Source organism: Nematolebias whitei, chromosome 12 (assembly GCF_014905685.2).
Source record: "Nematolebias whitei isolate Nwh7 chromosome 12, NemWhi1, whole genome shotgun sequence".
NCBI classification, from domain to species: Eukaryota; Metazoa; Chordata; class Actinopteri; order Cyprinodontiformes; family Rivulidae; genus Nematolebias; species Nematolebias whitei.
In genome coordinates this window covers 16,717,891-16,741,876 of record NC_056509.1, presented here as the reverse complement: position 1 = coordinate 16,741,876, position 23,986 = coordinate 16,717,891, and the positions used below count along the sequence as shown (strand labels likewise).

At 40.7% G+C, this 23,986-nt stretch overlaps 1 protein-coding gene across 1 annotated transcript in view; it reads left to right on the top strand.

Annotated features, from left to right (window-relative positions):
* Window positions 1–23,986, top strand: part of tnfrsf21 (tumor necrosis factor receptor superfamily, member 21) — a 61,056-nt gene that overhangs the window by 35,165 nt on the left and 1,905 nt on the right. Inside the window, exons 4-5 of the mRNA XM_037686101.1 lie at window positions 14,515–14,780; window positions 22,458–22,728. Coding sequence (XP_037542029.1) covers window positions 14,515–14,780; window positions 22,458–22,728 — 537 coding nt within the window. The remainder of the gene's footprint in view (window positions 1–14,514; window positions 14,781–22,457; window positions 22,729–23,986) is intronic.

Genomic DNA, 23,986 nt, shown 5'->3' with positions numbered 1-23,986 from the left:
CAGCTTGGAACAGGTTGGTAAAGTGCATTTTAATACGACAAATTTTGTTGGCAGGCCTTAGACTGATGAAATCTTTCTCATGAAAGACGAAAGGTTTCTTCCAAAAAGAAACTGTCCAGATGACATGAGTTAACTTTTTGGTAACTTTTAAATAAATTGATGAAAACCTGCATTCTATCAATGAAGCTTAAGAAAGTTTAAATTAAAAATTTTAGATAAAACATCAAAAACCAAGAAAAGCTGAAACTGTTCTTTTTTTTTGTCGGTGTGCTTTCAGAACTAAACTGAATATTAAGGAGTCCAAAAAGTAAACATGTGTTTTTTCCCCCCATATTTACACTAACAAAGATATTATCAGAATAGTCACTTTATGGAGAGAATGTCTTATATTCCTAACGAGTATTGGGGGGATATTTTTATCATGCACGTTAACTGTGCTACAACAAGAAAAAAGGAGTGTAAAGTATCTTGATTTTGGAGTTGTTTGTCTCTGTGTGTCACTGTGATGGACTTGTGACCTTCTCAGGGTGCACCTTCCTCTGGCACCGAGCCCACAGAGCTGTGTGAGCTGCAGAAGAGCCTGAGTCAGAATGTTGACTATGAAGTGACACCATGAGTCAGAGGTTGTTCCCGGCACAGATAAGGAGTTTGCAGTGCGAGAGTCTCACTCTCTCAGAGGCAACTTCTTGGGCTGGGGGGAAAAGTAAAATAAAGTTAAATTGATACACACATTTTTGCTTTAATTTTTAATTACAAGAACTAAATTAGCAGAATCATGAGCTGATAGGCTGAGCTCTCTTTCTCTCTCACGCATAAACTGATCACATCAATGTGTCCTCGCTCACTGGAACAAACAACAGATTTATTATTGGTGGGATAGTGATGATGGCGCATAACAGCTTTGTTCATTCAACCTTTATTTATACAGGTTAGTCTCGTTGAGCCACGAGGACTCATTTACAAGAGAGACCTTGTAGTTAGATTTAAACATTTACCACAAATAGGGCCTATTTAGTGAGTTACGGTAATTCCATCCATCATCTTTACCCGCTTTTTCCTTTCTGGGTCACTGGTGCTCATGTCCAGCAGTCATGGTGCGAGAGGCGGGGGACACCCTGGACAGGTCTACAGTCCATCACAGGGACACATGAATACAAACGAGACAAACCTTTCACTCTCTCACCTAAGGACATTTTAGTTACCAATCAGACTAACGTGAAGATTTTTGGTCTGTGGGAGGAAACTGGAGTACCCAGGGAAAACCCCCGCATGCACGGAGAGAACATACAAACTCCACCCAGAAAGGCTAAATCATTTAAAATAATTTGTTTAAAATGATTTAATACCTGTGCACTGTGCTTTCATGTTTTTATTTTTGGTGCGTTGTGCTTCTTAAGCGCTCCCCAGTGCCTTCAGATTGTCTGATCGCCTCATGCCTGAAGTAATCCAGCGTTTTTGTTCCTGCTCTATCCTGACCCATTTCATGACATGATTCCTCCCCTTTGCTTCCCCAAGACGGATTCTTCTCCCATCAGATATCTGGACCTCAACGTCTGCTCTGCCTTCAGACTACTGATTCCAGCTAAAACCCTTGGATAAGAGTTGCTTTTTCCTGCCTCTGTGTGAATGACCCACGCCTGTATTTGACCACCTACTCAGATCTTGGACTGTAGAAGTCCAGCTCTCAGAACCAAGCTCCACATTCTGAAGAGAGTGTTTTCTCACATATCACTTGATCTGTCCAAACCTCCTTTCCCTCTGACGTCATCGAAGCTTCGCCTTTTCACCTGTGATCGAGCTCTTTGAGTGACAGCTGACTTTTTCCTCATGATAAAACTTTAAATATTTTTGTTCTTTCCTATTTTCAGGTCCCTCTCATAATTCATTACACAGCCAATTGCACAGCAAAAGAAAAACTCTTTTGCTGCGTTTTGATATTGTTTCACATTAGAATATCACTACTTTTATTACAAGGAAATACATCTTGAAATGTAATTTCTTTGAATTACATATTTGGGTTCTGTTTATTGAATTTATACTTCAGTGTAACAAATAAAAAAACTGACGGTTTTACTTTATCAAAGCTGCTGACACATCTCCATTATACCTCTATGTATAAGATGGCGCCGGTGTGTAGGGCTGCCCGTCTCTCGCTCTCTGCTTGTATTTTATTTTTGTTATTTTTACAATGGTTTGTGCAGTGTGCCGAGTCATATTTTCAGTATGATCGTCGGGCACTTTTGGAGCTCCGTACATTTGCTGAAATTCCCGCTGAGTTTTTGAACAGCGGCCAGCCCTCTCCCCCGCCGGTCCTATCTGAGATTCCTGCGTTCCTTCTGCGTGACCCTGGCCTTTCTCCATGGAGGAAACGTTGCAGACGTCGTGGGAAGCGTGCAGGGATTTTGGTGAAACTGAGGCAAAGTGTGGGTTATTCTAACAGGACTCGCTCTGGATCTGATCATCTCCTCTCTGACCCGTGGTGCTCCCGGGGCCCGGCTGCTGGCCAGCTGCCCGCGCGCTCAGTCCATGGAAACACCTGGAGTTGTTTACCTGTGCGCCGCACCAGCAGACCAGGAGGAGCTGTTCTTCATAACCTGCGCCCGCTGGCGCGCGCGTCTCCCTCCACGGCTGTGCCTGTGTCGGACAATATCAGGATGTGTTTAATCAATGCAAGGTCTGTTTCCAACAAGACGTTTATCCTCAATGACTTTTTTAAAGATGAGGAGTTGGATTTTCTGTTCGTCACAGAATCTTGGATTTCTGATGGTGAGTCCAGCGCCCTGGTGGAACTACTTCCTCCGGACTGTGTATGTTTCAATGCCCCGCGGCCATCAGGTCGGCGCCAGGGGGGGGGGATTATTAACAGTTTTTAAAGCAAACTTTGCCTGTAAACAGTTGTCCATCCCGATGTCCCGCGCCAGCTTCGAGCTGAGCGCCTTTGAACTTGGACACTCTCCTCCGGTCCTGTGTGCGCTCATCTACCGCCCACCTCGTTCTAAGGACTTCATAAATGAATTCTCTGACTTTTTGGCTGATATCACACAAAGATACACTCACTTTTTGCTTATTGGTGACTTTAATTTGCATGTGTGCTGTCAGGAGAAGCCCTTAGTGAAGGACTTTCTGGATTTATTGGACTCTTTTGGCTTAGCTCAGCAGGTGAGCGGCCCCACCCAGGAACATGGTCACACGCTGGACCTCGTTTTAACACGTGATGTCTCTGTTTCTAATTTGAAAATCGGTGACAATGTTTTTTCAGATCACATGCCTGTATTGTTTGACTTCACCCCCCCTTGTCATACTGCTAAGACGTGCGTTCCTGCACGTACGCGTTCCATTAACCATTTCACTGCTGCTCGTTTTAATGAAGGTTTTAATTCTGAGAGGATCGAACAGCTCTCGGTGTCTCTTACCACTGAGGAGCTAACCTCTCAGTTCAACTCTGCCTGTTTAAATATTCTGGACCGTGTTGCTCCCCTTAAGACCAGAAAAACGAAACTTAGATCAGAGCCTTGGCTGAATGACGTCACGCGAGCCGTTAGGCGGCAGTGTCGCAAAGCTGAACGAAAGTGGAGGAAGGACAGGCTCCAGGTGTCTTTTCAAATGTTAAGGGAGAGTTGGCGTCACTATCAGAAAACCGTTAAAGCTGCCAAATGTAAATTCTTTTCTGATTTAATTGTCTCCAATTCCCACAACCCCCGAGTTCTTTTCTCCACCTTGAACTCAGTTCTACACCTCAGTGAGCCTTCACCTCTGGAAGCCTCAACTGAGCTGTGTGAGAACTTCCTCCATTTCTTTTTAGAAAAAGAGGCAAACACCCGGGCACTCATTTCTCCACCAGCTCATGATCTGTCCATCCCTTCTCAGTGTGTGGCTGTGTTTGACCACTTTGAGCCCATCTCTCTGTCCTCTCTGGAGCAGGTAATGTGCAGCATGAAGCCATCTGGTTCCCCCTTTGATGTGGTCCCCCCTCGACTACTAAAGGAAGTTTTTCCTACCCTGGGTCCTTTTATCCTCGCTATTCTGAATAGCAGTTTATCCTCAGGTGTGGTGCCAAAGACTTTTAAACATGCTGCTGTCCAGCCCCTCCTGAAAAAACCTAACCTTGACCCCTCAGTCATGTCCAACTTCCGGCCTGTCTCCAGACTCCCATTCACCTCTAAACTACTGGAAAAAATTGTGGAGTCTCAGTTGAAACAGTTTTTGGGGGATCACGCTATCCTTGAGTTATTCCAATCTGGCTTCAAATCTCTCCATAGCACTGAAACTGCTCTACTGAAGGTTTTTAATGACATTTTCATATCCACAGACGCAGGTGATTCTGTGCTGCTTGTCCTATTGGACCTTACATCTGCTTTTGACACCATCGACCACAATATCCTCATTTCTAGACTGGAGCAGTGGGTGGGCATCACAGGGTCAGCCCTTAAATGGTTTGGGTCCTACCTCTCTGACAGAACCTTCTGTGTCAATATCAAAGATTTTAGTTCGGCATCGACCGCACTCCAGTGGGGGGTACCGCAGGGGTCCATCCTCGGTCCCCTTCTCTTTTCTTTATACCTGCTGCCACTAGGTGCTATCTTCCGCAAACACGACATACCCTTTCATTTCTATGCCGATGATTGCCAAATTTACTTCCCCCTGAGGCACAGAGGCACACGCTCTATTCAGCCTCTTCTTGACTGCCTGGCTGACATCCGGGACTGGATGGCTTTAAACTTCTTAAGCTTCAATGAGAAGAAGTCTGAAGTCATGCTGTTCCATCCCAGTGGCTCACTCATGAACCATGACATTGACCTTTTCTCTCTAGCCCTGCTAGAGAAACAAAAGGTGACTAATCTGGGGGTGATAATGGACCCGTCCTTAAAACTCAACAGTCACGTAAACATGATGGTCAAATCCTGTTTTTTTCAGCTGAGACGGCTGTCTAAGCTGAAGCCTATACTCAACAAAAAGAACCTCGAGACAGTGATCCACGCCTTCATAACATCTAGGCTTGATTACTGCAATTCACTTCTGTTTGGAATCAGTCAGTCCTCCATTGCTCGTCTACAACTGGTCCAAAATGCTGCAGCCCGATTTTTAACTGGTACAGGCTATAGAGAGCACATCACGCCAGTTTTGGCCTCCCTGCACTGGCTACCCATTCACCTTCGGATCCATTTCAAAATTCTCATGTACGTTTTTAAATCACTGAACAGTTCCGCCCCATCCTATCTCACTGATCTTCTGCAGCCATATGTCCCACCGCCCTCTCTGAGGTCAGCAGACCAGATGCTTCTCTCAGTCCCAGAAACCCGTCGTAAGCTCAGGGGTGACAGGGCTTTCTCTGTTGCAGGTCCACGACTGTGGAATGAGTTGCCACTGAGTGTCCGGCAGGCTCCCACACTCTCAGTCTTTAAGTCTCGCTTGAAGACCCACTTCTATTCGCTTGCTTTTAACACGGTGTGATTTGTTTTGGTCCGGTCTGTTCTCTACTCTGTTGGCCATTTTAGTTAGCTTCTGCTGCTATTTGTATCTGTATTTCTATTTTATGTTTTCCTGTTCGCTGTGCATGTTTGTGTTCTTTTGTACAGCACTTTGGTTGGCCTTGTTGCTGTTTTAAGTGCTATATAAATAAATTGGTATGGTATGGTATGGTATAAGTAGAGACCGACCGATATAGCAGTAGGGGGAGATATTTTAGGCTGATATAGACGTTTGGGGACATATCGGTATAGGCAATAACTGGCCCATTATACGCCAATAGAAACACTGGGAACCAGCTGTGTTACTTGCACATGGCGTAATTTTACAATGTATCCAGCAGAGGGTGCATGTGGACTACTTTCAAGTCATGCTGCACATGTAGCCAAAGCTGGGAGCCGAAGCTGGACAGAGCAAAAGTTGAGTAGAGTTAGTTTATTGTAACTGTTCTGTAAAATAAAACAAATCAACAATAATGAATTCTCTTCAATCCTCCAACCTGCTTGTCATTAGCTACTTGTCTCGCAAATTAGCAAGCTAACGTTTAAATAAACTAGCATAGGCTATTGCCTTGTAAAACTTCATCCAGAACAATAAATCTAACGTAGAGGTGAAATATATCAGTTAGTAACATTATTTTTGTCATCCTCAATTAAATGTATTGTTTGTCTGAAATATTTACTTCTCTGCAAAGAAAATTAAACTCTGCTGTTGTCAACACTAATTACACCTTCACCATACGTGACTGTTTAAATAATGAACAAGAAGGGTGTTTCTTTGTTTAATTTATATTTTTGTAACAAACTTGATAACTTTATGGTGAATAGTGGAGGATAGAAAATGTGAGCGCACGTTAGGAAGACTGGTTTTATGACCAGTGCACCTCTTGTAAACCTACAGTGGGACTACGTATAGTGTGAATCTGATTAGCTTAGCTTCATGGTTGCTAACAGCTGCACTAAATAAACAAGCCCTGTTCCACTCACTGTTTTATTAGATTTTTGGGGCTGGACAAAGCTCAAAAAAATTTCGGCGAATGTATCGGCTATCGACATCACCCATCCCCTCTCAATATCTGTATCGATGATAGCCAAAATTTCCATATCGATTGGGCTCTAATTAAAAGCTTAATTAAAGCTTAATATTTCAAAAACTATTCATAACACAAACACCAAAAATCATAGCCAGCACGCACATGAATGAGCTTCAAAATTAGAAATTAAAATGATTTTAGTAGGACAGAGTATGCAGCACTAGTTTCACTGCAAAAACCAACAAAATAATAAGAAAAAAATACTAACAGAAATAAAGAATCACAATAGTGTGCATTTTCAAAGCACACTAACTAGAATTTTTATTTTTATTATTTTGCCAAAAAACAAGTGTGCATTGAAATGCATGATGTAATCGCCTGACGCTGTTTCTTAGCATCACTCATCAGAAGTATTAGAATAGCTGAAATTTAGGCCTCAAAGCATTTGAAACTAATATGCCTCTACACAGATGATGTACAATAAACAGGAGTTATAACATCATCTTCTGACAGTCAGGAACAATTAGAAATTTAAATAGCTGTAATAGGATGAAGTGATCTGTGTAGTTCAAAAATGATGGAAGACAATAACAATGATACGCAGAATTTTTCTCAAGCACACCATTTCTCCAACTTGTTCAAGCGGTGACTGAGACAGGATTTGAAACGAGGTCTGATTCGTAAGTGAGAACTGCTCCTCTGTGCCAAAGATTTTTTTCCCCTTGGAATAAAAATGCTTATAAACTGGTAAACTAAACACACAAAACACATTGGGCTGGCTGGCTCTATGTCTCGATACAGGTCGCTTGCTGGTTTGTTATATTTTGCGCAAATTGTGCCACTAAAACACCACAAATCTGGCCAGTGATTTATTTCCTACAGCTTTGAATCTGGTACCAAAGCAGTAAATGGACTGCAGATTGCATCCACTCTGTTGCATCACCGCCTTCTTGAGACTGAACCCCACGCCTACATTTCCATCAAGGAAGTTTCAATAATGTGAAACGTAAATCTGTCAATCTGTGTTCGATTACTCCGTGACTTTCTCAAGGACCTGGATGTTTGACACAAAAAAAATAATTTTGGGATTGAAATTGAATTATAGAACTGAAAACGAAAGTAGTCTGAATTTTCAATACAACCAAGTGCAGTTTCAAACCATTAAATTCAGTTTCACTTCAGTGAAATTCATTTTCAAACCAATGGATTAGGCAGCACAGTGGTGCAGTTGGTAGAGCTGCCGCCCGCCAGTGAGCTGGAAGCCCCAGTTCAAATCCTGGCTTGGGACCTTTCTGGGTGGAGTTTGCATGTTCTCTCCGTGCATGTGTGGGTTTCCTCCCACAGACCAAAAACATGCATGTTAAACTGATTGGTAACTAAATTGTCCCTAGGTGTGAGTGAGAGAGTGAATGGTTGTTTGTCTCGTTTGTCTCTATGTGTCCCTGTGATGGACTGGAGACCTGTCCAGGGTGTCCCCCGCCTCTCACACAGTGACTGCTGGATATGGGCACCAGTGACCCGAAAAGGAAGAAGTGGTTAAAGATGATGGATGGATGGATTTTATTTTAAATTACACAAATATAAATTCAGTCTGAGCAATTCAAATTCATTTTCTGATGGCACAATTTTCTGTCCATACTGTATCACCTACATACGTCAGGCCTTAATTTGTAAACCAAACAATGCCAGAATGCAAATAGCGGGTGGGTGAGGGGGTGGGGGTCCTCCCCCAGAGGATTTTGAATAAAGTTGATACCATTTCCTGCATTCTGGTGTATGTTACAAAAGATTATTACAGTATATTAACATGAAACAAAAGATGTAAACTCATTGCTGCAGCTTTGCAGGTAAGGGGTGTTCACTTCAGGACAAATTGAAGTCGCTGATTGGTCAGTTGCTGACGTGTCTACTGGAATGATTGGCAGGTGGGTCGAAGATCCGACTTCTGCAAAAATAAATTAACATTTTATTTACTGCAGCTCCTCAGTACAATGATCATAGGACTTTTGTCGAACAGCCACCCACTGTGGGACAAGCGCTACTCTTAAGTTTTTGGCCACATTTAGAAAAAACTTACTAATATTTAGTGCTTTGTCATTGGCTTAGAAAAGAGTTGCTTTCAATCCTCCTGCTCAATTCAGAGAAACGTCCTGGTCGCTTCGACTTGGCTTCAAATGTTGACTGCACGATTTTATGAGGCGAGATCAACGTCTCTTATGCAGTTCAGATAACTCCTGCAGTGATTCACACAAAAACGCAGGAACTTATTCATAGTGCAAAACTTTAATTATATGTTTGTGTTTTTAATAAAATTGCCCATGACTTTGAACTTTTAGGGGCAGAGATTTTTTGTAAGAGTAGAAGTGGAAATGTGAAGCGACAGCTCTGATGTGATATTAGGAAGCTAAAAATTAGTGTTTATGTAATTATTTTCAGTTTACATATCCAGTATAGGTTTTATTCGTTCAAGGCAGTCAAATTTGTTCAGAACGTTATTATTATTAGGCTTGAGAGTTACCGGATCCAAGAAAACTATTACCGGAACGCACCCTTCAAAATAAAAGTTTCTGAATCTTGTTCCGACAGGATCTGACACAAATTAAGCCCTGACCTACTTACACACATTCATAAATGATCAGCAAAGGTTAAAAGAAAATCAGATGAGTTTATTTCCACATCCCTGTGAAATGCAGATGTTGAAGATCACACTCCGGTCAGAGACTTTACACTGTACATGAGCAGCAGTATTGGTTGTGATCATAATGAGGAAAAAACAGAACCATAAAGTCTTTAGAGAAGCTCAGGTGGAAGCAGGTTGCGCTGGGTGAGGTCCTCGACCATATGGTTTATAACATATATTTCCAAATAAAGATGTTTAGGGAAAAACGAAGGAAAACAACATTGTACCTGCCCACCAGCCTTCCTCGTTAAACATCCACACCTTTAATTATGCCAAGTTCCGCATCCAAGCCCAGTGGGATGCCATGTGTTCAAATATACTGTTCAGTGCAGGATCAGGGTGGGCCCGGGAAGCCTGCTGTCTCTGCGGCCTGGGCCTGATTGTGGAGAACAGAATGAGAGGGGGTTGTTGCTTGGTTCTAGGTACATAGCGCCTGCTGTGCTCCCACACAGCTGTAAAAATGTCACTAATTTAATTCTGTGGGTTACTTAATTTGAATGAGCACGAGGACTGTCATTCATTTAACAGCATGACATTTTGTTGAGATCCTGATGCACGCACCATGCTTTAAATTGTGCCAAACATGCTTAGAGATGAGCGGTAAGACAAAACTGTGGGATACCAATGTTTTATCTGTATTCAAGTGCTAAGTTTTAGTTCTGCACAGTTATCTGTAACTACCACAATGTGGTGATACTTTGTTTCATCACTCTTCAAACCGACAGGGATAACAACATCCCTGTCTGCAGTAGCAAAGAAAAGGAGGAGGAATTTCACTGTTTGTGAGAGAAAGGTCATACAATTTAGGTGCATCTGTGTAGGCCAAAAATTGAACTGCTTGCTGTGAAAATCTATTCATAATATCTGCTGATGGAGATTACAGCAGCTATTTTGATCAGCTGTTTTGGAAACTTTATTCAAACCTAGCCCAGTGATCCCTAAATTTTTGTCAGATTTCAGTTTTTCCATCACTTTCCATCCTGGGTTCAGAAATGTCTTATCAAATGCCCTCTTTAGAGAGTTCTGTTAATCTGATTAACAACCTCTGCTCCTTGTAGCCTCACTGGTCCACCAGCCTACTTCTCATTCACACACATGTACTCTGTTTTACTACGGCTGACTTTCATTCCTCTTATTTCAAGTGCATACCTCCACCTCTCCAATTTATCTTCCACCTGTTCTCACCACAGATCACAATGTCATCTGCAAATATCATTGTCCACGGGGATTCCTGCCTGACCTCATCTGTTAGTCGGTCCATCACCAGAGCAAACAAGAAGGGGCTCAGAGCTGATTCTTGATGCACTCCCACCTTCACCTTGAAGCTATCTGTCACTCCTACAGCACATCTCACCACTGTCCTGCTGTCATACATGTCCTGACCTGTACCAGTCTAACATACTTCTCTGCCACTCCAGATTTCCTAATGCATTACCACACCTCCTCCCTTGGCACTCTGTCATATGCCTTTTCTAAATCCACTAACACACAATGGAGTTCTTTCTGACCTTCCCTGTACTTCTCCATCAGCATCCTCAAAGCAAAGATTACATCTGTGGTGCTCTTTCTTGGCATGAAACCATACTGCTGCTCACGGATAGTCACCTCTCATCTAAGTCTAGCTTCCACAGCTCTCTCCCAGATCTTCCTTGTGTGACTCATCAACTTAATTCCTCTACAGTTGCTACAACTCTGTACATCACCCTTATTCTGAAAAATGGGCACCAGCACACTTCTTCTCCATTCATCAGTCATTTTCTCACCCCCAAATATTCCATTGAATATGTGAGTCAAAAACCTCACTGCCATCTCTCCAAGACATTTCCAATCTGCCTTCCCCTTCTTCATTCTTTTCAGAACTTTCTAGACCTCAAGGCTCAGTTCCAGGACCTAAATTATTTATAATGTATTTAAATAATATTTTTACAGTATCCAGTATTTTGAAATTCATGTTTGCTGATGATACAAACTTTTTCTTTTCTGGAAAGAATATGGATGAATTATTACAAATAGTAGAAAAAGAGCTAGCTGCGTTTAAAAAGTGGTTTGATTATAATAAGCTATCTTTAAATGAAAAAAAAAACAAACTAAATTTATGGTATTTTCAGGTAATCTGATTTATAATAATGTAAAGTTACATATAAATGGATTTGAAATTGACAGAGTTTATGAGACAAATTTTTTAGGTATCATTCTGGACAACATACTTAGTTGAAAAGCCTCAAATTGTATATATTAAAAATAAAATTGCAAAAACTGTTGGAATATTGTTTAAAATAAAAGATTTAATAAATGTAAAAGGCTTGCATATTATATACTCTTCCTTGATTATGCCTTACTTGTCATATTGCTCAGAAATATGGGGAAATACAAATAACACTACTATTGACATATTAATAAAGTTTATTCAAAGTAATACTTTAAAATTTAATGACATTATTTATATAAAAATACTGAAAACAATGTATAAAGCACTGAATAAAAGGCTTCCTTCTGGAATTCAGAAATTATTTAGGTTAAGAGAGAGTAAATATAATTTAGGAGGTTTGTTAATATTCAAACAAGCTAAAGAGAAAAGTAAAGTAAAATCTAGATGTATTTCAGTTATCGGTGTGAAACATATACATGCATAATTAAATATATGGTAAATGTATGTAATGTATGTTTATGTATTATATACATGCATATTTAAATATTTAAATATACGGTAAATGTCTGTATGTGTACTTATGTATATATGTGGACAGTAGATATCTGTCATTATGTAGACTGCTGAGTCTATGAACAGGGTAGGCAAGTATAAGCCTTGGCTTCAGCCTATTCCTTTTTTGGTAAATAATTGATTTACCATTTTATATTGTTTTCCTTTTTTTGGTAATGTTTTTAATTTACCAAAATAAAGTTGAGTTGAGAGACTTCACCCTCACTAATCTTTCCCACTTCCTGGTCCACAGTTTCTAGGACCTCTACTATTCTTTCTCTTTCATTCTCTTCATTCATTAACTCCTCAAGGTGCTCCTTCCATCTTCACAAACTCCTCACTTGTTAGAACATTACCATTCCTATCTTTAACAAGTCTAACCTACTGCACATCCTGTCCAGCCTGATCCCTCTGTCTCGCCAATCGGTACAAGTCCTTCTCGCCCTCTTTAGTGTCTAACCTCCCATACAACTCATCATACACCTTCTGCTTTGCCTTAGCTACCTCCCCCTTTGCTCTACATCCCATCTCCTTATATTCCTGTCTCCTCTCTTCAGTCCTCTCACTGTCATATATCTTCTTGGCTAATCTCGTTCTTTGAATAGCTTCACGTACTTCATTATTCCACCACCAGGTTTCCTTATCATCCATTCTCTGTCCAGAGGACACACCAAGTACCTTCCTACCTGCCTCTCTAATTACTGTTGCTGTAGTAGTCCAGTTATTTTGGCAGCTTTTTCTTACCACCTTTAACAGATCCTCTCTGAATTTCTCACAACATTCTTCCTTCTTCAGCTTTGACCATTTGGTCTTCTTCTCTGATTTTACTCTTTTTCTCTTCTTCACAACAACAGTCATTCTACACACAATCATCCGATGCTGTCTGGCCACGCTCTCCTCTGCCACAACCTTACAGTCTCCAATCTCCCTCAGGTTTCCTCTTCTACACAGAATGTAGTTGACCTGCGTGCTCCTTCCTCCACTCTTATAGATCACTCTATGTTCCTCCCTGTTTTGAAGTAGGTGTTGATTACATCCATTTCCATTCTCTTGGCAAAATCCACCACAATTTGTCCTTCCTGGTTTCTTTCCTTAACACTAAACCTACCCATCACTTCCTCATCCCCTCTGTTTGCTTCACCAACATGTCCATTCATACTCTCTCCTCCGTGGAAATAATATCTTACAAAAAGACCTGAAGCTCTCGACCTTGACCTCTGTAAGTGGCTTGAAAAATCTGTTGGGACTCCTGGCAAGAACCAATGCAGACATGTTCCCGTTTTTAGTTTTTTACATTCACCTTATAATCTAGCTGTTTTTGTTACTCTTTTTGCCATCTTATTTGTAAAAAAAAAAAATCTGTATGCCTTTTTACAACTGTCTATTGTTGTCGCTGTTGTCCATTGTTGTCATCATTCTTTGTTGAAATCAGGTCTCTCTTGTAAATGAGTCCTCGAGGCTCAATGGGATTTACCTGTCTAAATAAAAGTTGAATACTCTCTATCAGTTCATCCAGAGTTTTCCAAAATGTACCTGTCTCCTCCACATCACATCCAACCTGTGGAGCATAACCACTGACAACATTTTGCATCAGACCTTCTACTTTTATCTTCAGACACATCACCCTATCTGACACTCTTTTCACCTCTACTACATTCTTTGCCAACTCCTCCTTCAGGACCACCCCTACTCCATTTCTCCAATGCTGCAAGACTTGCTGCCTTTACACTTGGTCTCTTGGACACATAAAACTTCTACCTTCCTTCTCTGCATCATGTTAACCAGCTCTCTATCTTTGTCTGTCATTGTCCCCAAATTTAGAGTTTCAACCCTCAGTCCTACATTCTTGACTTTCCTCTTCTCCCTCTGTCTCTTGACACATTTCCCTCTTCGTGGTCTTCACCTAACAGTAGCACAATTTCTGCCAGCACCCTGTTTGTCAATAGCACCAGTGGCGGTCGTTGTTAACCCGGGCCTCGACTGATCCGGTATGGTTTCGCTTTGATTAACTTGCATTATAGTTTCAGCAAAACTATTGACTATTACATTTGATTAAATTTGTTAAAGATAGACAGATACAATTTGATCTATCTTTTTTTCCAAGCTGTACGTTTACATAATACAAGTCAATAAGACTTTGAAATGTATAGTTAGTGCCAATATCTACATTTTTTTTAAATGTTTGGAAATCTAGACTGAGACTCAGTGATGTTACTTGGCTGGGCTTCTCAGGCTTCATAAAGTTTCTTCTAACTGACAGATGACATTACACAAATCTTCCAGCCGAGTGCATTTAAAATAGAGGACAGAAATCAAAGAGCATTCACGCTGTTTTAAAAGGGACAATTTTAGTAGTAATCCACATAAATTTTTGTTTTGTTATTCTTAGTAGGAAATGCACACAGAGCTGTGATGCACAGTTTAAACATATGATCAAAACTTCAACAGTAAAAAATGAGAATTACATGTAGTATGTCTGATCTGGTAAAACAGATCAAAGTATTTATATTTGCCCACCTTTCTCAATTTATCCCCATCAGTTTTCTTTGCTTTTAATGTATTACATGGTTAATCGTTGGATTAAAAAACCTTCCTATGTAACTTTTAATTTTAAATTTACACATTTGATTTCAGGGGTGGATATCTTGAAGCTTGTAGCAGCTCAGGTAGGCACCCAATGGACTGACATCTATCAGTCACTGGGCAACGCCACGGAGTGCGAGGTGGACGCCTTTTCCAATGGCTACTCATGTGATCATGAGCGGGCGTATGCTGCACTGCAGCACTGGACTATCCGAGACGGTAATGCCAATCTGGCCAAGCTGATCAACGCTCTGCACCGACAGCGCCGTATCGATGTAGTGGAGAAGATCCGTTATGTCATGGAAGACAACCCACAGGTATGTTGGGTTGAAACTTCCTGAAGTGATGTTATTATTTTTGTAGGATTTCAGTGGCAAATACTTTTGACCTTTGCAGTTGTTACATATTTTAGATTATTGGTGAGATACCATACCATTTTATTTATAGAGATGAACATCCTGTTCTCTGCATGTCTGTCCCATTTCATTTTTTTTCCTGGGGCTGTGTTTCTGAGAAGTTAGTTCCAGAAGTTTTATAGTTTTCCTCACATTAAAGAAAACTATTTTTGCGAGCATGGTTCACGGTCCATGGTGCTTTCTGCCTATTGCAAAGATTTGGAAAATTGCTTGCTGAGATAAGTGAGGTCATGAGATAGTGTCTTGAGTTTGGATCAGATCAGAGTCGTAATGGAACTGAACAGCTCTTCTAATCTGACTGATCCAACAAATTGTATAAACATATTTGTCTTGTTTTTTGTAGTCCATGTATGAACATTGGGTTGGTTGAGATATTCCAGCAGGAGTTGACATAGGACCAAAATGTGATTAAATAGTACTCAATTCCAGTCCAGAAAAACACTCATCTCAAAAACAAAAAAACATTCACCATTCAAATCCCTCAGGTACGGGGAACAATTGGTGTATTGCGTGTTTATTTTGAAAGGATTAAAAATGGAAAAAATTACAATCATGAATGAGCTACACCTTTACTGGCAAAATACGGATATGGACCATAGTATTGACTGTACTGCCACAACCCTTCATTACCATGTGTTACTTGTTTCATGTAGGCAGAATGATGACTTTAATTCACCAGACCTGCTTCGCTCTTTCAGCCCCTTGAGAACAACATGTTATGGCTTTTTACTGTAATCAAGGATCCTTCGTCACTATTTACTTTCCTTGTCTCTTTCCTCTTCCCTCTCCTTTTATGTGGGATAAACTTGCACAAAATTAATGTTCTTCAGTACACTCCTCAAGGTCATCAGATCACACTAAATGTTTTGTTCTGGTAAGGACACACCAGCTGGATATAAATCGTTTTTCATCACTATTTAATTATCAAAATATTGCCTCACGTAGAGGATTGATCATAGATAAAAAATAATTAAATTTTTTTAGTGAAAAATACATAATTTGCAAGTAACTTAACTTAGCTTTATAAGATAAGAGGCCCATAAAACCAGTGATACCCCGATGTCCCCCATTCCTGAGTGATTTGAATAGTGAATGTTTGTAGTTTTCAAGATGAGTGTTTTTGTGGACTGGACTTGAACAGGGAATGCAAGTAAACCTTAATCTCAAAGTTATACTGTATATACCAATAAAGGTCGGAACAAAAATAAATATATAAATATGTTTTTCTTGTCTGAGCCAGCATAGAGTAATGGATCCTGGCGAGTGGAGGGAAAATTTTATTCACAGATAGGCACACTGGCAGAGCCAGGGGGTGGCCAATGGTGGCCTTGGCCCCCATAGATTAATCTTTGGCCACCCTAAAGTCCAATCCAATTATTTGAAAAAACAATACTTTTAAGCAATATAAAACTAGACCGCATAGTTTCCTCAAATGATAGGGGTGGTCAATTTACATACTGTAAATGGTTGCCGCTATGTTGAATTTTATATGGCAACCCATTATTTGAATTAACCTTTCTTACATTAAGATGTAGCCACACACCAGAATGGAAGTCGGTACCTTACTTTTTTCCAAGTTACCATGCTCACAACATGCATGAACGGATGGACATACAGAGGGTATTTTCAGTATTCCATTTTTCACTCCACGATGGGGGCCAAAAGGTGGGCTGCCTTACGGCAAAGCTGTGAACTGTCAAATTGCCATATGATCAGTATGAAACTGCCGGGTACTTAAGGCTGGTTCCATCCCTTTCAGCTCCGATGTTAATTTGCCCTCTTGACAGCATTAAAACAGTTTGGTCCTAAAACAATGGCAGAAATCCCTTCCATTCATTTCCACCTATTTTTCTTGGTCCAAAATTCAGATTCCTTTCCCCAGTGGCATTCTCCATCTCCTTCTGGGAGATTATGAGGTGTTCCCTACAGCAAGTTTTAGGTCTGTATCATGGTCTCCTTCCATTATGATGTGCCTTACAAACTTCCAAAGGGATGCAATCAGATAACATCCCAAACAACATAACTCACAGTCTGGGGGAGTTGTTCAGCTGTGTAGTGACGTCTGAACTCTTAGATGTTCAAACATCCCCCAAAAGGAAGTCTTTTCCACCACTTGTATCCATGAGCCAGTTCTAACCAAGCTCTTGTGACCAGAAGTTGGAATTTATTATAGAGAGGTTTTGCTTGGGATGTTGAGGTTCTCATAATTTCAGTGGAAGGATGGGTTAGTGTTAAATTTGATATTTTTAATTGTGGTGCTTTGCCATTGTCAACTCTCATCAGTTCCACACGACACATCACCAGTTAAGGACCTGCCCATTGCTAGTATCCACCTCCACTCAGCTCAGTTTATGGGACCACCTTGTTTGAGGTTTCAAGCAAACTGCTCTGAGGGGCCGATTTTGATGTAAGCAGACAGCAGCCGTTGATTGCCCAACAGAGCTACATCACTGGATGACCCGCCCAGCAAAACTCCAAACTGCATCTGAACCTCCACTTCCTCATCGTGTTGTAGGACGGTGCCATAAGAAACGAGTGCATTTACAGAGAGATATCGGAGAAGATGGTGCAGCAGGCCTACACCTGGACATAAGCAGTGCTGAGACAAGCTACTGAAATGGAAGTCTGATTATAGGGCGATTAAGAATTACACTAGATGGGGTGGCTCAAACTCAAAAAGATCTGTTATGGTCCCGTCTACTTTGTATTGACAATCCCACCCAGAGCGAGGAAACAGGTCAGCCTGTAGTGGCAAATCACCTACACCTGAGAAGAACCAAAATGAGGAGAGCCGAGTGGAGCTGCACTTACCACTGGCAAAGTGGCATTGGTTGTCAAGAAACCATTAGACTATTTCCTGGTGCTTGTACTCATCTTTGATGTGAAACAACTGTGGCCACAATGGGCACTAAAATTTGACATTGGGGCCAGGCCAGGTGCAGATGGATGTAGTTGATGTAAACCAGTAGTTCTCAAACTGTATGGCGCACCTTCCTAGGGGGCCTGGCGGGACCATGCCAGGGTGGGGTGTGACGTCGCTAAAAAAAAAAAAAAAAAATTCTCTATGCCAAAACATGTAGCAGGTGGAACTACATTGTAACGTCTTGTTGCAGGCCAAACCTATTTTAGGGACACACAGAACGCCTATCTTTTACTACATTTATTATTTGTCTCTTAAAGTTTAGAAAGTTGACATGTGGGTTTTCACTAAAGCATTTTCTTTTAAATATTATGTAGTTGTGACTAAATGATTGTTTAAACAAAATGAAGATGCTAAAACTGAGCTGTTAAAGCTAATAAGCAGAGCACTAGCTAAAAGAAGCAAACACCAGAAGCTGAAAACAGCTAAAACACAGCTAAAATTAATCAAAGAAACAAAACTAGAGCTAGAGGTCAAAAGCAGCAAAAGACTAGATAAAAGCTGAAAGTAGCTAAAAGCATACTACAAAAATCTAGCAGAATGATAGCTAAAAGCTAAAAGCAGCCAACAGCAGCACAATCTAAAAGCAGAAAGAGGTAAGCTAAAAGCTAAAAGTAGCAAAAGACTTGTTTAAAGTAGCTAGCCCTTATAATCTTTGATTAAACTCAATTAAAAAGTGAAACACCTGCAACCAAAGATAAAGAGCTAAGAGCTAAGTAAGTCCTTGTGTGTGTGTGTAAAAATAAAATAGTTAGAGATCATGTTGTGCTCACCTGCTCCATCAGGAAGTACAAACATCTGACTCAAGATTGATCCTAACATCCCTCAGTGTGGCAGTTGAGTGCTCGAAGGCTGCAGCATGGAGAGCTGACAAATAACCAATCAGCAAAAAGACCAAATATTCTCCTGCTAGGTGTTTACTGCATGCACATCAAGCACTGTAATGTTACAAAAGTATGAAGTCACACAGATGCTTCAAAGCAGAGGATGCAGTCTAGAAGGATGTGGGCTGCAAGATTTTAATTCACCATTTTACTTCATGCTGCTGTAGTCTGCCTCCATCTGGCTTCGTTTGTGTGTTCATTGTAACACTGTGGTGTGTGTGTCACTAGTAGGCCCTGGTGTTCTGCTGACAGCAGTTAGCAGCCCCCCCCCCCACACACACACACACACACACACACACACACACACTGCAACAGTTGTTCAGTTCCTCTCAGTCCTGTATCTGAGCTGTTACGTAGACAGTTACTGAAGTCTCTGTCGGGTGGTTAGTCATGCTGTAGTGAGAGGACACAGCTGGTTCTGTTTATCTCTGGTGTGACATCATGACTATATTGTCATCAGCTGTGTTCCTGATTTAAATTAAACAAATGAATGTAATCAATTTTAACGACCACTATATGTTTGAAGACTACTGGAAGAATGTTTTGTGGACAGATGAGACCAAACTAGAACTTCTTGGTTTAAATGAAAAGTGTTATGTTTGGAATATTCCTGCATAAGACCCTTATCCCATCTATGAAACATGGTGGTGGTGGTATCATGGTTTGGGCCTGTTTTGCTGCATCTGGACCAGGACAGCTTGTCATCATTGATGGAACAATGAATTGTGAATTATATCAGAGGATTCTAAAGGAAAATGTCAGAACATCTGTCCATGAACTGAATCTCAAGAGAAGGTGGTTCAGCAAGACAATCAATCAACCTTTATTTATACAGGTAAATCCCATTGAGCCTCGAGGACTCATTTACAAGAGAGACCTGATTTCAACAAAGAAAGATGACAACAATGGACAACAGCAACAACAATAAGCAGTTATAAAAACTCATACTACAGTTTTTTTTGTTTTGTTTTGGGTTTTTTTTAACAAATAGGATGGCTAAAAGGAAAAAGGTAACAAAACAAAAAAACAGCTAGATTCCAAGACAAATGTATAAAACTAAAAACAGGAACATGTCTGCATTGGACCCCGCCAGGAGTCCAACAGATTCTTAAAGCCACTTAGAGAGGTCAAGGTCGAGAGCTTCAAATCTTTTTGTAAGATATTCCAGGAGACAGGAGCGGAGTAGGAGAAGGCCCTTTTGCCTAGTTCAGTCCTCACTGAGGGAACACTGCAGGTTCAAGTGGTTCTATCAAAGAATGTTCAAGAAGATTAAAGTTCATGTTTTGGAATGACCTAGTCAAAGTCCTGACCTTAATCTAATCCAGATGTTGTGGAAGGACCTGAAGCTGCAGTTAATGTGAGGAAACCACCAACATCCAGAGTTGAAGCTGTTCTGTGCAGAGGAATGGACTAAAATTCCTCCAAGCCAGTGAGCAGGACTGATTAACAGTTACTAGAAACATTTAGTTGTAGTTATTGCTGCGTGGGGGTGGGGGTGGAGTCACACCAGATACTGAAAGCAAAGGTTCACATGTTTTTACCACTCACAAATCAGTAATATTGGATCATTTTCCTCAATAAATAAATGGCCAAGTATAATATTTTAGTCTCATTTGTTTAACCGGATTCTCTTTATCTACTTTTAGGACTTGTGTGAAAATCTGATGATGTTTTAGGTCAAATTTATGCAGAAATGTAGAAAAAAAAGAGTTTACAAACTTTCAAGCACCCCTGTAGATGAACTAATGCTGCACTCACCTGCATGCACCTAAAACTCAGGTCCTCTACTGGAATCCTCAGGGTGTGCATTCCTTTCTCCCAGTTTGGTTCATTAAATTGGCCTCGACAAATTTATACCCCTCAGGCCAGATTCTATAACATCAGTAGCGTTGAGTCATTCACACAACAATGACTTAGGTTTATTAATTACTTCATACCTAAAAGAGCTCATACAAGTGAAAATATGTCTAATATAAAAAGTAATCTGTAAAACCTGAAAAGTTAAAAATATTGCTCTCATCTCTGTAGTGGAATTTATGCGTTATCTGAAATATAACCTGCTAATAATTGTTTAGGCTTAAGTTCATGCAGGGGACGAACAGTGCACACTTGTTTGTTAAATTTCTTCAGCCATCAGGGCTTGTAGACAAATGTCTGTTTTGTTCAAAACACACTCAAAGTACATTCACTTTCATACACACACACTCACACACACAGACACACAGACACACACGTAGTTTATATAAATATCCAGATACACATTCTCTCAGGGTCGCACTCACTCACAGACCTTGTTCTCTGTTTGACTGTGCGTCCTCGAAGCTTCAAAATAAAATCATTTAAAGACCATTCCTGATTAGACATGTTTATTTCACGTGAATGTCAGCATTTGTTTAACAGTTTTTCCACAACACCTCCTCACTCCAGCAAACTCTATTCCCCTGCTTTCATCGTTAGCTGGTGGCAGACAGTTTGAACCCCTGATTCATTGAGCAGTGCAAACATCCTCAGTTTGAAACTATTTTATCACAAAAGGGAGAAAATATTTGTCACGTCTTGACAACTATTGGAACATTCAACCAATTTGCTGATAAAATTGTCACAGTTCACGACTCAACTGACACATTAATTAACAAGATTAAGACTGACTACCATGTTAGAGGAGTATAGTCTGTTCTAGAGGAGTATAGTCTGTTCTAGAGGAGTATAGTCTGTTCTAGAGGAGTATAGTCTGTTCGAGAGGGATATAGTCTGGTCTAGGGGTTTATAGTCTGCTCTAGAGGGGTATAGTATACTCTAGAGGGGTATAGTATGCTCTAGAGGGGTATATTCTGTTCTAGAGGGGTATAGTCTGCTCTAGAGGGGTATAGTATGCTCTAGAGGGGTACATTCTGTTCTAGAGGGATATATTCTGTTCTAAAGGGGTACATTTAGGTCTAGAGGTGTATATTCTGTTTTAGAGGGGTATAGGCTGGTCTAGAGGGGTATATTCTGGTCTAGAGGAGTATAGTCTGTCTAGAAGGGTACATTCTGTTTTAGATGGGCATATTCTGCTCTAGAAGGGTACATTCTGTTTTAGATGGGTACATTCTGTTCTAGAGGGGTATAATCTGTTCTAAAGGGGTACATTCTGGCCTAGAGGGGTATATTCTGGTGTAGAGTGTATATTATATTCTAGAGGGGTATATTTTGTTCTAGAGAGGTACATTCTGGTCTGGAGGGGTATATTTTGGTCCAGAGGGGTATAGTCTGGTCTAGAGGAGTATATTCTGGTCTAGAGGGATATATTTTGGTCTAGAGGGCTATGGTCTGGCCCAGGCTCTTTTACACCCCTGGAAACAGTTGGCCAAGGACAGTTTATGCCCGGGGGTATACTTTGACCTGGGTCAAATTATAACCGGGTTTTCTTTGGACGGGGGTTGATTTATTCTTCTACTCTGGCATCGATTCTTTTACATGTATATGTAATGTTACACATTATCTTCTGACTTCACCTGTTTTTATTTTATTTTATTATTATTATTTTTTACTAGGGCTCAAATCTTTAGTCATCAGTTTTAATCCCTAACCTGATATGACAGTGAATAAGATCACAAAGGGATCTTCATGTTTGGTTTTAGTTAAAAGTTCAATATTTAAAGCAAAGAGCTAATGGAGAAAGAGGGCATGTTCAGCTTTGTCTTACCCTCCAATAATGTAGGTCCATTGTTCATCATGACCATAAGTTTTCATTTCTTCTTTTTTCTCCTGTTCTTTACATTTCTCCCTCTGCAGTTTGATATCAACCAGCTGACAGCCACAGTGAATGTTAGCCAAAGCCTCAGTCCGTTTCACAAGCTGCTGGAGTCTCCAAGCAGTGTGGGCATCATTGGTGGAAGCAGCGCCAGCGGGAACATTGGCCGGGCCAGCGGTGTGTGCACAGCCTTGTCACCAATGGACCGCACAAAAGGTTTCTTCTCTGACGAATCAGAACCCCTCCTTCGCTCTGACTCCACATCCAGCAAAGAGTCTGCCCTCAGCAGGAATGGCTCCTTCATTACCAAAGGTGGAGAACAATGTGTTGTTTCAGTGAACTAGAACCTAATATGGACTTTGTCTTTAAATCAAATTTCATATGAGCACTTAAGACCTTAGATGCACATATGATCATCTTATCGTGTAAAGTGTGTTATTTTTGTTTTAAAACAACATTCGGTCAGTATGCGTAGTCTGTAAAATATTAAATTTACTGTTAGAAAAACTTTAGAGGGCTCTGAAAAAGTACATGACTAATAATCAAGCAGTTTTTTATGTACCTGCTGGAAGTAAACTGATGAGGAAAAATGTGTCACGCTTGATTCACCACTTTTAGTCACCATGTTGTAATCAGTTTCTTTAACAAAACACAGCAAATCTTTGTGGACATGTTCCTGTGAGTCAGTCTGCCACAGACGTGTCTCAGCCAGTAAGTTGGTTTTAAATGACACCGTCATCAGAGTAAAAGTTCAAAAAACACTATTGGAAAGTGTCTTGCACTATAAGATTATAAGCCTGGAACATTTGCCTAATACAGATTATTATTTTACAACGTACTTGAACATGAAATCACACAGATGTCTGATGAAGCTTATTAGTAACCAGGCTGAGTGTAAAATCTGATGAGTGGGTGCTGACTGCCCCCCTGTGGTTATTCATGACACTCACCCTAAAAGACTGAAGGGCAAGGCTGTCTGGTCAGGGGGGGCTTGTAGGGGGGCCTGCAAATATATTTCCATTTACCCCTGCCCCCATTTCAGGTGGCGCCCCTGGTTACAAGAGATCAGGTCTTGTCACCTAGTCCTAGTTTTTTTAAGACAAAGTGCACTTTTTGGCATTTTAGACTATTGCAACACCAGTCTGCTCTTTTTACCACTCCAACTTTATTTATAAAGCACATTCACACACAGTAACACTCAGGCACGGGCGTCAAGAGAAATGGATGAAGGGGGTACACACTGTCACCTTAAAGACAGAACTGCTGTCACATATTTGTCATTGGGAGGAATTGTTTTCTTACAAAACATAAATTAGGTACAGTAGCCCTCACTACTTCGCAGCTCATTTCTCGCAGACTTGCTCTATAGCAGTTTTTCAAAATAAGAGTGGACATGACACACAATTGGCTAATTGATGTATGAGCCGCACGATCAACATGGAATTTTTATTTAAAATGAATTATTTTAGATGATTTAGCACCTGCTGCACATTTGTGCAGCCCACACTGCAGGAGAAGCTTCCTCCTGCAGCATGGCATGATCTCCGCTCTGTAGCAGAGAAGAGGGCGT